Genomic DNA, 13,594 nt, shown 5'->3' with positions numbered 1-13,594 from the left:
GATTCCTCTGGTGTTGCAAGATATTGTGGGTGGCGGTGTTCACTTAAAAAAAAAATAATATCAGTATGAATTTGAGTATTATCATATGATCTGTGGTAATACTGCAGCTAAAATTGAGATGCAATCAGTGCAATCTGTGCCCACTACTATGTCAGTGTGAGCTTATTACAATCTCAGCATAATGAAATAGGATAAAACACATGCACACTACATTTTTTTATGGAACATGCTTAATACAAAATATATCATTTCAACCTGTGGTTCAAAAGATAAAAATTACTGTCATCAGCGACACCTATAGTGCACTAACTTGCAATATTTCATTTCAGTTCGGCTAACGATTCCCGATATTAAGGTGAACCCACATACGTACTGTTGTCTTTTATATATTAAATGAAATATACATAAAAACCTGTTTTGATTAAGTATGTGTTGGGTATATAATAATAATATAAATCAATGGTTCAAATAAGCACCATCTATTGGGAGCATCCGCAACTACGTACTCAGAAAGCATTATCAAGCTCGACAAATTTAATGCCTTGTAACTTGTACCGAACAAAAACTATAGATGGCACCACACACTAATAAGTTTGAAAAGCTCGTGCTTGGCCCGTTACAAAATTCCGAAAGCCAAAGCTTAGTTTGCTTTTCTGCTTCAAGCGTGGGTGTCGGTTTGTTAGATTTGACTTGGTTTCTAACTTGCGAGAGTAAGTTAGAACTTTTGTTGTGAATGTGTTTAAGTTTTTGTGCGATTTGTGACTTGTGTTTGGACATCTCCACGGTAATTTTAAGGAATTTAATATAGTCAGGTAAGAATTATTAAGAGTTTTGTTTTAAAGTTAAGTCCACCAACCTGTCACGCAGGTGTCTTGAGTCACTAACCTCTGGCCAGGTTCTGATGAATAACTTAGTTACGACTTTCTAGATAATATTGATTGATATGTTAATAAATTGTAGTTTTATTTTTGAATTGAGGTTCTCTTATCTCATTGAGACATTGTTTTCAAAACTTTCATAAATAAATTATGAAAGTGTGTGGAGTTAGTCAATACAATTTAAACACATTAAGCGGCGTGTGTATATTTATATATAAAAACACAGTTAGTTAAATTACCATTATACTTAATTATAACATGGTTATAACAAGGAAGCCTTTAAAGTGAAGTTAACACAAAAAAAAACAATTTCTTAAGGCTTTTAGGGTTTTGTAGTAAAAAGGTACTTGTTCTCCCTGTGCTATGTTGCCACCTTGCTTTTTTATCCGGTTTTTTTTTACGAAAATGCCCACTTGTAAAACATCTGTATTTAAATACTCTATGATTATTTCTTTGTACGTTCTGTCATAGAGAAATAATGGCTCTAATTTCGAATGTTTTTGACAAAACAATCTGATTGTCAAATTGGTAGAATGCAGAGATGATTGTTTATAATTTTAGATGATTTAAGTTTATAAGATTTCTATCAATGTTGCGATAGTTCAAATTTAAGTGAATCTTTCGATATATAAATAATGCCTAAGAGCTAACGTCACGTAATAAACTAATCGCAACAATGCGATATTGTAGAGTTATGTCCGGTAAGTTTAAACTGCAATTATTTGTAAAATTTCCGTTGTATCTACAGATTTGGATATACTAGCGTAAAGATGATCTGAAAGCCCGATAATACTTGACCAATTATATTTGTCAATGTGTGCGTTAGCTAGTGTTTTAGTATTCAAAATACTGCCTGGTAATGCCAAGCGTGGCTGACTGTTTTCGACTAGTATTTAAAATCGGTTACAGTAACAATATATTCGCTTTCCTTTTATATCTGCCTTCTCTGTCTTCTTTTTGTCTATACAGTAGTATATTGTAAGTCTTATCTAAGGCCGGATTCAGATATAACGAACGAAGGCGAAAGAAAGTTAAGAAACGAGGGAGAAAGTATGCATGTGGTGAGGAGAGTGAATGAGATGGAAGACCTTTCGGTGGTCTTGTGAACTAATAATGTAGTTAGGTGGTAGTATTGAATTGTATTTTTATGTGTGAGCCATCAAAATTTTTTCAATTCTTGTTATAAAATCATGCCAATTATAAGTACAAGTGTCGAAAATTGAAGTTTTTGTAGTTTAAATGTGATAAAAAATATCATAATACTACTCTGTCTAAAATGTTTCGGGAATATATCAATAATACACATAATGTTAGATATTAATTCAAATTTATTTTATTGCTTTCAAACTATGCTCCTTCAGAAACGGTACCCACACTTACACCATCGAAGAATCCAATAATAAAAATATTTTTTAATCGCTTTTTCCGGGATTGTTTTTAGTTCTCATCGCGAACTCTTCTTTCTCTTCTACCGAATGAAAACAGGTGCCCAGAAGTTGTAATTTGAGTTTAGGTAAAGAAAGAAGTTAGGTGGAGCCTTATCTGGTGAATAGGGTGGTTGCTCGAAAGTATTTGTTGAGTTTTTGGTCAAAAGAATTTTCTTTCCACAATTCTGGCCCATTTTCGTCGAAAATTTTAACACCGCAAGGTCAACTATACGTGTCTTTCTTAACCTGTGATACTTTTTATGAACATACGGAAGTAATACTTACAGAAGTGGGAGTGATTATCATTAAATGATTTAAATACAACATTATTCCAATATGAGTTACACAAATTAAATTTTAAAACAAAATGAACAATGCGGGCCTCGAACCCGCGACCTCTCGCGTTGGATATAGATAGGTGTGTTCTCAAAAATGTATATAAATACTAACATACTTACCCTATAGTGCGGTCGAATTAAATTGAATGCAAACATAGATTTTTATGTATAAGATAAAATATTTCATGCGACAAATGATATTTTAAGGCTGTAAGGCTATTTAATAAAATCTCAACAACTTAAAAACTCTACATTCAATGCTTGCTATGTGTTTTTCAAACAATTACGAAGCCAAATAAGTTGTTTATAACTTTGCCTGTCAAAACGCAAAAACTAAATACTTATCCCCTTATTCATAATGGTCCGCTAACTTTAAACAGCCGCATAGTAGTGTTTTTTCTCATTCTGACTTAGGTCAATAGAAGAAGACAGAGTGAGAATTAGCAATGCTTTAAGTTAGCAGACTATTATGAATAAGTGGGTTAATATTATCAAGAGGTCGGGATAATCTATAGGCTACTGTGACGCTGGATGCAGACATTGTATTTTTGGTGCATTTAGTTAGTTTAGTTATAGTGAGCAGCTGGTCTATAATTGTCATGTATTAATAATATTGGTCGCCTTTCAGGTGTGGATGTAATGTTACGTGATCAATCGTGATTTGGTTATGGTTAACAAATAATTGTCGTAACCAAAATTTTTATGTACAATATTGTAGTACATAAATATTCTAATCTGTATCAAAAGCGCAACAAACCATGCGGCGAAAAGCACACAGCAGAAACTGTTCCTGTCCTCTATGTGTTAAAGAATTCAAAGTAAGAGGCCTTCAATACGGAAAACATATACCTCCTAAGGAACGGCTGCTACTGGATAAGTTGGTCCGCACGAGAGCAGTATATGACGACATTAGGGCTCAATTAGTTACAGACAGTACATCTCGTATGAAGAAAAATGCCAATTTCAAAGCGAAAGTGCGTTCGTCAACATCTGAAATTGATGATACAGAAATGAGCAGTGCTATTTTAGAACTTGTAAACGTAGTGGATAGAGGCGCCGCAATAAATGCATCAAAGTTGAGCACGTGTTGTAGCTGTTGTAGTTGCTCTTCACAAACGGATGAACAAGGACGTAAACATAAGGTACACAAACATAGAAGGAGATATTCCGGTGGTTATCCAAGAGATCGATTTAAACATAAATTTAATAGGAAAGGTGGTGTGAGATTTGAAACAAAACATATTAAATCAGATCCTTGTACTTGTACTTTGAGTTTTGCTTCTCAAACTAATTTAAAGGGCTTAATGCGCCAAAAGAATATACCAGAAAATAAACAAAACGTGACTTCAAAGACAAGTCTATACGAAAAATTAGCTTTTAAAGCTAATAAATCAATAGAAAAAATACACGACTCAATTGACAAAATAAAGCATATGAGAGATAAGATCAAACCAATAGTACCTCCACCAGAAGAAGAAACATATTTAGTTGAGAACGAAGGCTCAGCTAAAGACAAAATCAAATTTTTTGCAAATCAATCGTATCAACGGTTAAAAGATTCCCAAACACAACTAAAATACAAAATTATGGATGCTGGCGAAAAAGTTGAGTTAAAAATCCAGAGATCCATAGAAAAATTAAAGGAAACTCAGAGTAAAGTTAAGTTATTTCGAAAAAAGAAAAAGAAATCAGTATCTTGTATTTGTCCACAAAACGATTTGCTCCAAAAAATAAAAAAGGATTCAATACTAAAATTTAAAGATGACATGAAGAAAAAACATGAGATCGATGATTGGATATGTGATCCTCCATGCATCATGGGAACATGTCTACCCGATGAGTGCTTAGCAAATATATTAATTAGAAATGAACAAAAAGCTTTAAACTCTTATAGACGTAACGTTGGAATAACTTCATCCACGGAACATAGCGAAAAAAATATTAATGTACACCCTAAAACATCAATCAGACAGATACAAAAAGATCTTCTAAGGCACCCTATGAAATCTTCTAAGGTAATGCCGCGGACTAAACGAAATAAAGACTTTGGCCAGGGTTTGAAAGTTGAAAGAATTAAAGATATTAATAAAAATGCTGCCCCAATCGCACAGTTAGCACTTAAGTCCGAAAAGCCACGAAAACAAATTCTTAAAAGAACAGAATTGAATGCACCGTTAGGGTCAAATCATCGGCAAGCTGTGAGAATTGGATCCTCGTTTAGCTTTGATATAGAATTTTATAAAGATGCTAGAGCTCGTAATGTAATGCCCTCTAAACCTGTTTATAGCAAATCACCTCTGAAAAAAAATAAATACTCTAATAAAGTAAGAAGGTATCCAAGAGCTTCTCAAGTTAGTTTTAGAAATACGAGGAAAGATTCCAAAGTACATGGCTTAAAGCGTTGTTTCTGTACATTGAAGTTAAAACTGAAAAAGCCTAAAGTTCAACAGGGAAAGTCCGTTGCCACAATGTCTTCATTACAAAACGACGACTTCCTCGTTCATTCGACATCCACTCAATCAAAATACAGGAGCCATGACTTACTTCCTTATATGTGTGAGCCAGGTGTTTGCGTACCGTATCAATGCGATCCACATATATGTCTAGAAATGATAAACAAAAGGTTAAGAACTCAAAATATGCAGTCTAGACCATCTTTAACTAGTTCACGCAAGACCAAGTCAACTTCAAGTGTCACCGCAAAGTCTGTGATGTCTTCGAAAGCTAAACAGGTTCAATCGGCTATTGTAAGTCGTCCAAAGAAAAATAATAATAATTTAAAGTTAAAACGTAAAGGCCTCAATTTTAAATCCGGGGAACGTAACGTGGTTCGCATTGGTTCAACATTTAGCTTTAATATTGAGTTTTATAAAAATAGAACCCTACCAAGACCAGAAAAACGTATGGCTATTAATACTTTCACGATTGCCCCAAAAGTTAAGACATTTCATAATCAAAATTATAAAAATCAGGATATGCCCCTGAAAGGCATTAATTTACAAAGATATAAACACCGGGATGCTCCAGTTAGACTAAAGAAGAAGAAAAGATATAAGAACGCTGTAGTTGGTACCAAAAATCTTGAAAAATATGTAAATGGAGAAAGAGTTAATCGTGGCACTACAACTAAAAATAAATTGAAATATACAAATGGCTTAGAAAATTACGAATGCGAGCCGTTTGTATGTACACCTGGCTATTGTGATCCGTATGAATGTTTAGAAAGAATAAAACGACGTAGAAAGGAAGCGAAAGATGTTAGTCTAGGGCCTTTGTTACCAGAGAGCAAATCTACCTTTAGTTCAACCTACTCCGAAATGAAATCAAGAGCCGTGATGCGCCATACGCCGAAAACCAAAGAACGTAAAATTTTGGTTAAAACACGACAAGAACATCGCAAGAAAATACAAATGCCCATTTTGGTTTCTGATAAAAAATCGAGGAGATCAGTCACGTTGGGCTCTTCATTCAGTTTCAATATTGAATTTTCTAAAAGTACAGGTAAGGGCAATAGAAACACAGGTATTGTCCAAGTACCTACCGAATTAAAAACTTCTACAAGAAATACTAAGAATCAAGCGATAAACATGCATAAAGGTAAAGCGAGTAGCAAATATGTTGAAAGCGATAATGTCAAAAAAGTAAACAAATCTACTGTTATTGGGCCAATTCTTAAAAGATGTTTTTGTACGTTAAATTTAATTAAAAAACAAATACAACAAAATAATGCTATAACAACAAGTAATCCTAAAAACAATATTTACTTGGTAAATACTGCCGTTGTAAGCAACGCGAATATTAGAAAACTTCAATATAATGACACAAAAATAATCACATCGAAATTATCATTTAAGCAAAAACACAGTTGCCAAAATTTCAATACTGGTGAAAATACCAAAGACTTAGAATCCCAAATAATTAAAACATGTGCTTTAAAGAAGGGATATAAAAATATAGATCACCAAAATTTTCAGAATACTCAATTTGTTGACTCAAAAGATGTCACAGGTTTGAGGTGTTATTTGAAACGCCGCTTTTGTACAATGAATATGGAAAATATACGCATTCGAAGAAAGTTAAAACCTTATGAATGTGAACCTGGAATATGTATTCCAGGTCAGTGTAATCCGTACGAATGTCAAAAATTGATAATGAAAAGATTTCAAAGAAATAATCAGTCGATCACTGAGTCGTCGACTCGGCCTGCTGCAATTGGTACTTATACACCAAAATACGTATCAAAAAAGTTGAACTCCCCCAACAAATTTCGTGAAATCCTAGAACAGAAAAATTCTTTGGGGCAAAATAATACACAAAGCAATAAAGCAAATCAAAAAACTCGTATTGGATCAAGTTTTAGTTTCGATGTAGAATTCTTTAAGAAGTACTCAACTGATCAAGTTAGGACATCTAGTGGGTATAACATAAAAAAACCTAGCCATAACCTCAATTTAGAAAAGGTTAGACGAAATAGATTGAAATATAAAACAACAGGTACAAAATTGGCTAAAAGAAAACGAAACCGCGATAGTAAACTACAATCTGATTTAAGATCTAAATTTGTACACCATTCTTCCGGTACAGAATCACATTTGGAAAGGTGTTTTTGTACATTAAATTTGAATAAGAAAGGAAAACTACTTGAAATGCATACACTCGATAAAAATCATTTATTGCAAACTAAACTGAACAGAACTGACAGGGATGCATTGTTGAAAAAAAATAGTAACATTAATATAGATAGAAGCCAGAATACATCTCTTTTAGACCAAGTTAACTTTTCGTCATTGTTGCCATACGAATGCGAACCAGGAACTTGTGTCCCTAATGAATGTGACCCTTACACATGTTACGATGTAATTAAAAAGAGAAGAATGAAATATAAAGGTACAAATACACCAGGCCAAACATCCGTAGGTGTTTCTAGCCTTTATCTACCTAGACATTCACGAGCTACTCTCTTTCGGGATAATGAAATTATAAAAAAAATGCCTGTGTCTACGCAGAGTAATGCTATTCAAAAAAATAATATAATGTTAGAGAACTTTAATTCATCTGCTGCGTTTGACTACGTTCCTGGAAACCAAAGAGTGCGAATTGGATCAAACTTTAAATTTGATATTGAATTTTATAAAGAAAATAATATTGTAGGTCACTCTACTGACCGAAGACAGCATGGTAAAGACAATAGCATTTTAGAACAATATAGTCCAAAGCCTAAAAGGCGAAGACATAGAGGGCTCAAAACTAGAAAAAAACATATTGGTTTAACTTCCACCGTCAGTGGTCTCCAGACCAAAGCCCTTAATAATAACATCTTAGGAACATCTATTAAACCATTTTTAAATAGGTGTTTTTGTACATTACGATTACACAAAAATGGTAAAGCTAAAAGAAAAGTAAATCAAAAGAGTGCAATAACTATGACAGAAATAAATAAAAATGGATGGGAATTACAATCATATGAATGCGAACCAAATGTGTGTGTTCCTTATCAGTGTGACCCCTATGAGTGTAAAGAACTAATTAAAAGAAGATTAAGATATTTACAATACAGAGACGACGGAACATCAACAATAGTCAAAAGGAAAAATTCGGTAAATTTACTGACCACACCCAGCATAAAAACAGAAGGAATAAATACTATCAATGATGATATGGTATCAATATACAAACATAAAAAGATTTTAACAGACGATATTATTAGAAAAGATACTGAAAGTAGGCACTCAAAACTTGGTCAAGCAGTAAGGATTGGATCAAATTTTAGTTTTGAAATAGAATTCTCTAAAGGAGCTTCAAATAAAGTCGTGGAACTTAAAAAGCCAGAAATTCAATCAGTGAACCCAAAAAGAAATCAAACCTCCTATAAACATAGAACCACTGCTGCAGATATTAAGACCCAAAAATCAAATAAGTTCAAAAAATATAGACAACTGGCCGTCGGGGTTTCGCCTTTCATCGAAAGATGTTTTTGCACACTAATGTTGAGTAGAAAAAAAAAAGATAAAAAACAATCTATACACACTATGAACGTCGGTGTGGAGACGATCGATACTGAAAATGAACCTATGAAACTTCTTCCATACGAATGCGAGCCAAATGTTTGTGTACCGGGTGAATGTGATCCATTGGTCTGTTTGCAACGGATTCAAAAAAGAAATTTGAAAAGCTTGGGTGTAGAAACCATCTACAAGCAGAGAAAGTCAGTTGGTAGTATGTCGACTCCATATAGTAAAGATAAAAGTATTCAGTCCAGGCAAACTCGCCCTAAGGCTAGCGTTGGATCACAAAGATTTGCGTCACAAATTAAGGAAAAGCAACCAAATCTTGACAAAATTAGCAGAGATACGCACAGACAAGCAGTAAGAATCGGCTCCAATTTTAGTTTCGATATAGAGTTTTATAAGAATAAACCTTTGAAATTCAAAAATGGGTTTGAACAGAAAGAAAATATCACACCAGGAAATCGTAATATTAAAAAGGTAAACAGATATCAAATAACACATGATAGTAAACGTTTAGGTAGTACATACTCACAAACATTGGCAAATCAAAAAGACGCTGCGTCCAACATGGCCAGCAGCTTAGAACGATGTTTTTGTACTCTATTTTTACAAAAAGCTCAACAAGAAAAGCGTCAAAATATTAAATTAAAAAAAGAACATAAAACTCAAACAAAATCTAAGGCTTCTATCGTAAGTTCGTTTTTGTCAAACAAATTAAAGCCACTGATTTTTCATAAAAATAATAAACAAACAGGTATAAGATTGCATGTTAAGTCAAGGGCACAGAAAAATACTGTTAAATTAGACCACTATGAATGTGAGCCTTATACTTGTAAACCAGGATTGTGCAATCCTTATGAGTGCCTTGAGCGTATAAAGAGACGACACTTAAGAGAAAATACGACATCAACTATTGCAAATATTTACGAATCCAAAGCAAGTTTAACGCGTAGCAATAACATTCAGCATAGTGGCACTAATCCCAGACGTTATTATATAAACAAAAGTAGTACAGCTTATAGACCTTCAAATGCTATGACGGTTATATCTCCGCGACCGAGAGATATTAATAACCAAAGCGTTCGGCTTGGATCTAGCTTTAGCTTTAATGTTGAATTCTTCAAAGACAATAAAGGAGTTACCACCAACGACAAAAACAAATTTATAGTGCTCGATAGCAAACTTAAGCCGTATAAAGAAAATACATTTCAAAATAAAGATAAGGTTGGAAAAGATGTGAGGCACAAATACATTAACAATACTCGCAGGAATAGGAATATTTCATTTTCCACAGAAACACCAATGAACACAATAAATACAGGCACTGATCCTGTATTAAAAAGATGTTTTTGTACTTTACAATTGCAGAACAGATCAAAAAGAAATAATAGAAATCAGATCAATAAACCACACCATCAGAAGAAATATATATATAACCAGCAACCCACACTTGCATATATTGCAACTAGGTTTGAATGCCCCCCTTCATGCATAAATAAACAGCAAAACCTAAATTGCCAAGATGATAACAATCAATATGTTGATGCATTTAATAGATGCGCCGATGTTAATTTACTATCTAAAAATACAAAGGAAATACAATGCAGCTCTAGCCTACGTATGAATAAACCGCGAAACAAGAATAAAGTCAATTCCGACCGTTTCTCAGAATTAGTTAGTTTTAAAAACACTGTACCAAGACCAATTCTTGACGAAGATAATATTATAACTCATAAAAACATGACTAAGTTCAGTTCAGTATATAATAAACAGAAATTATTTGCACTAGCACAGTCCCCATATCACCAAGTTTTTGAAGTAAGAAGGGTGAAAATACAGAAAAATAAAAGTAAAATCATGTCAACAAGCGAAGAAGCAAGATCTGTGGGCACAAAAGTTAACGAACAGATGCTTCATTCTAAATCCGCATATGGTCATAAATGCTCCTGCCGTAAAAAAGTAATGAAAAAGGATGATGGCGCAATGAAAATAATTTTACCGTACAAACCTACAAGGTTTGATAAAATTGATAGTAAGCATATAGTGCAAGAAACAAATTTTAAGCCTGTGAATAATAAATTTTATAATTTACATATTTCCAATAATGGAAAAAGGCTTTCACGAAAAAAGAGTAAAAATTTTAGTAACGGAGTTATTGGAGAAAATAGAAAATTTTCTCGTTTGAAAAGATTTATGTGTCGATGTTCTGGAATTTTAGGAAATTATGAGAAAAAATCTTCATTGCAGGAATTGTACAAACAAAATTTAGATTTAGATACCAACAATAATATTATTACTTCATTTAGCGAAAGCAAGCCCCAAACGACAAAAGCTGACAATAATATAAAAACATCTAAAAGTTTAAAATTAGGAAGAAAAGAAAAAAGCAATATTAATTCCAAACAAAAGTATTCTACATTTGGAGCTGGTGATACCGAACAGAAAATGAATCGTTCCCCAACCATGAATGGTAAATTAGATATGTGTCCTCTTTGCATGCCAAATAAAACTCGAATAAAACGTAAACAGAATTTTGATAATGAAACACCAATAAAATCGGACCAGCACTGTCCGTTTTGTCAATCTTGTTTTAAAAAGGGTATTTTAAAGAATGATACTCCATCAAGAAAAAGAAGTCAAGGCAAGAAAAATAAAGTCGATTTTTTACATGAACAATCAAAAATAAATAAATCCGAGGCTTCAGAAAATAAAACAATCACAATTTTTGAAAAATTATTAAATTTCTGTAAAAAACCTAAAGAAAAACCAAAGGAATTGAAACCGTTATTTGCAATGTACTTAGATTCATCGAGTATGAATATTATCAATGCAAGAGAAATCACAGAGAAGGTAAAAAAATACAAGAAAAAGCAATCAAAATTTTTAAAAATTCATAAAAAGCCTCATGGCAAATCATGTCAATGTTGTATATGTCTTGGGAACAGTAGTCTAAGTAAGGTCGATAAAAGTAAACCATCAGCTAAATTTAAACCCAAAAGTACAGCAAAAGCTATATCTAAAAGCTCAGCCAAAGCTAAATCTAATACCCCAATCAAATATAAGGCAAAATATCCAATAAAATCATATCCAAATCGGAAATCCGAAAGTGAATTATGTGTATGCGGAAGTAAAATTTGTGCCAAGAAAGCTAAGGAGACTAAACATTCAGCACAGCACACACCCAAAAAAGTATTCAAACGATGTGTATGCGGAAGTTCTGTATGCGAGAAGGAATCTAAAGTTATGAAAGACATTGTAGAAAGGTCAAAAACTGTTTGCACTTGTGAAAAAATTATGGATGAAAGAAGAGAGAAAGAATATAGAAGAAAACAAAAAATGTTAACCGAGCAGTATGCAAAAGATGATAAGTTGCGTCGCAAATATCGCAAGGAGGAAGATAAGTTAGCTGAAAAATCTATCAATAAAGATTCTAGCGATGTTATGTTATTGGCTGATTCTTTATGTGATGTCACTAAGTTGGGGGTTAAGGGTGCTACTGACTTTACAAGGTTTCTTTATAGGCGTGTGAGGAATCCTAGAAATGCTCGTGAATCCTTGGAGGCCTTAAAAGATGATCCTGCACTTGCTTTGACGCAATTAAAGGATGCGCTGACAGATAGTGGTGTCGGTAGTACAGCAAGACGAATTAAAAAGAGATTCGCAGCAATGAAAACTGTTCAAGGTACTAAGGAATTACTTGAGCAGTATGCTATTACCAATTATCTGCTACATATAGCAAGCAAGGATCCAAAGAAACGTATACCACGCGTTCGAAGAAAGCGTAAGGAAAGGGTTGATTTCAATTGCAATCTCTTTGCGACTTCTCTTAGAAAGAAACCCTTTACATTTATTTTTGACCGGTGTCCTTGGTTTTATCCACATTGTATATCTCTTATTAATGTTTGGCGACAGTTTGCCGATGTGATGTTGTTTTTACTTGCTGTAGTTGTTTGGAGTCCTTGTATTTTAGCAATGGAAATGTGTAGGGCGGTGTTGTGTTGCACTCTGTGTACAGGTTAGAAATGTAACAAAATAAAGTTTTATGGGCATTTTTATTTCTTGTTTTAATTATGTTTTGTTTCGCTGATAGAAGCGATATAACTGGAAATAGATCCAGAGCAGTTTGACATGGATAAGTTTAAAAAAAGCTTTTTACCGGACATTGTCTGATATTGGACCAATATTAATATGTCAAACTATTTGGTATTTGATTGTGGCTGATTGGGATTAAGTTGTGAATGTTTTAATTATTTTTGTTTATTTTTGATTAAACTATCCACCAATTGTATTGTATTACCGTTGTAACCCACAATTCTGTATAGTATATCAAGTTCTTTCACGAAGTTGTCGCGGGACAGTGGGACTGAACAGACCAAATCGCGGTCTCCAACGGACGGAAGAGGCAGCCAATCCATCTGTAAACGTTTTGGGGTTGGTGTTTCCAGGCAGTTTGGATAACGGCGATCACTTACCACCTATTGACTTATTAATTTACCTCCTATTCCATTGATAGAAACTGGTAAGTGTGCAATATCAGAGTAGACACAAATTAATGCTAAAAAATAGTTAATGCACTTAATATTATAAAATGTTTTGGGACGTTACGTGTTCAAAATGCGAAAACAAAAGTGGAATATCGACCAAAGCATCTAAAGTGAGGGCCGCCCGCGCCACCCTCTTTATGACTCAGAGGGGAGGACCCTTGCACGTATTGCTGTACCCTTGGTACTTACTATACATGCACTCACTATTGATCTTAGAGTATTTGGAACCATGTAATAAGTTGACCTATTCCATTTTACTTCGTTTTGTGAACTTTATGTATTTTTTGTGTTGTATAATTAATATAGATAATCATGTTACAAGAAAACATGATACTCAGTCTGGCCATAAAGACTGTTACAGTTAAAACTAAATCAAGTATTACATTTAAATTTGGAATC

General features: G+C 33.5%; 3 protein-coding genes across 7 annotated transcripts in view; 2 read left to right on the top strand and 1 right to left on the bottom strand.

Moving 5' to 3' along the window:
- The window catches only part of LOC126977069 (calcyphosin-like protein), a 78,420-nt gene that overhangs the window by 40,237 nt on the left and 24,589 nt on the right, over positions 1-13,594 (bottom strand). The gene's annotated exons all lie outside the window — the stretch shown is intronic.
- LOC126977046 (protocadherin-like wing polarity protein stan) overlaps positions 667-13,594 on the top strand; it is a 196,629-nt gene continuing 183,701 nt past the window's right edge. For all 5 annotated transcript variants that reach the window (XR_007732138.1, XM_050825704.1, XM_050825705.1 and 2 more), the window contains exon 1: positions 667-812. The gene's annotated coding sequence lies outside the window, so the exon portion shown is untranslated. The remainder of the gene's footprint in view (positions 813-13,594) is intronic.
- LOC126977047 (uncharacterized) lies at positions 1,455-12,706 on the top strand. The gene is made up of 2 exons (XM_050825706.1): positions 1,455-1,579; positions 3,272-12,706. The coding sequence occupies exon 2, from the start codon at positions 3,402-3,404 to the stop codon at positions 12,669-12,671; it is 9,270 nt and encodes a 3,089-aa protein (XP_050681663.1). The 5' UTR covers positions 1,455-1,579; positions 3,272-3,401; the 3' UTR covers positions 12,672-12,706.

This window comes from Leptidea sinapis, chromosome 43 (assembly GCF_905404315.1).
Source record: "Leptidea sinapis chromosome 43, ilLepSina1.1, whole genome shotgun sequence".
In the NCBI taxonomy this organism is placed as follows: Eukaryota; Metazoa; Arthropoda; class Insecta; order Lepidoptera; family Pieridae; genus Leptidea; species Leptidea sinapis.
Note: the sequence above shows the minus strand (reverse complement) of the source record. Positions and strands in the feature narration are given on the sequence as shown.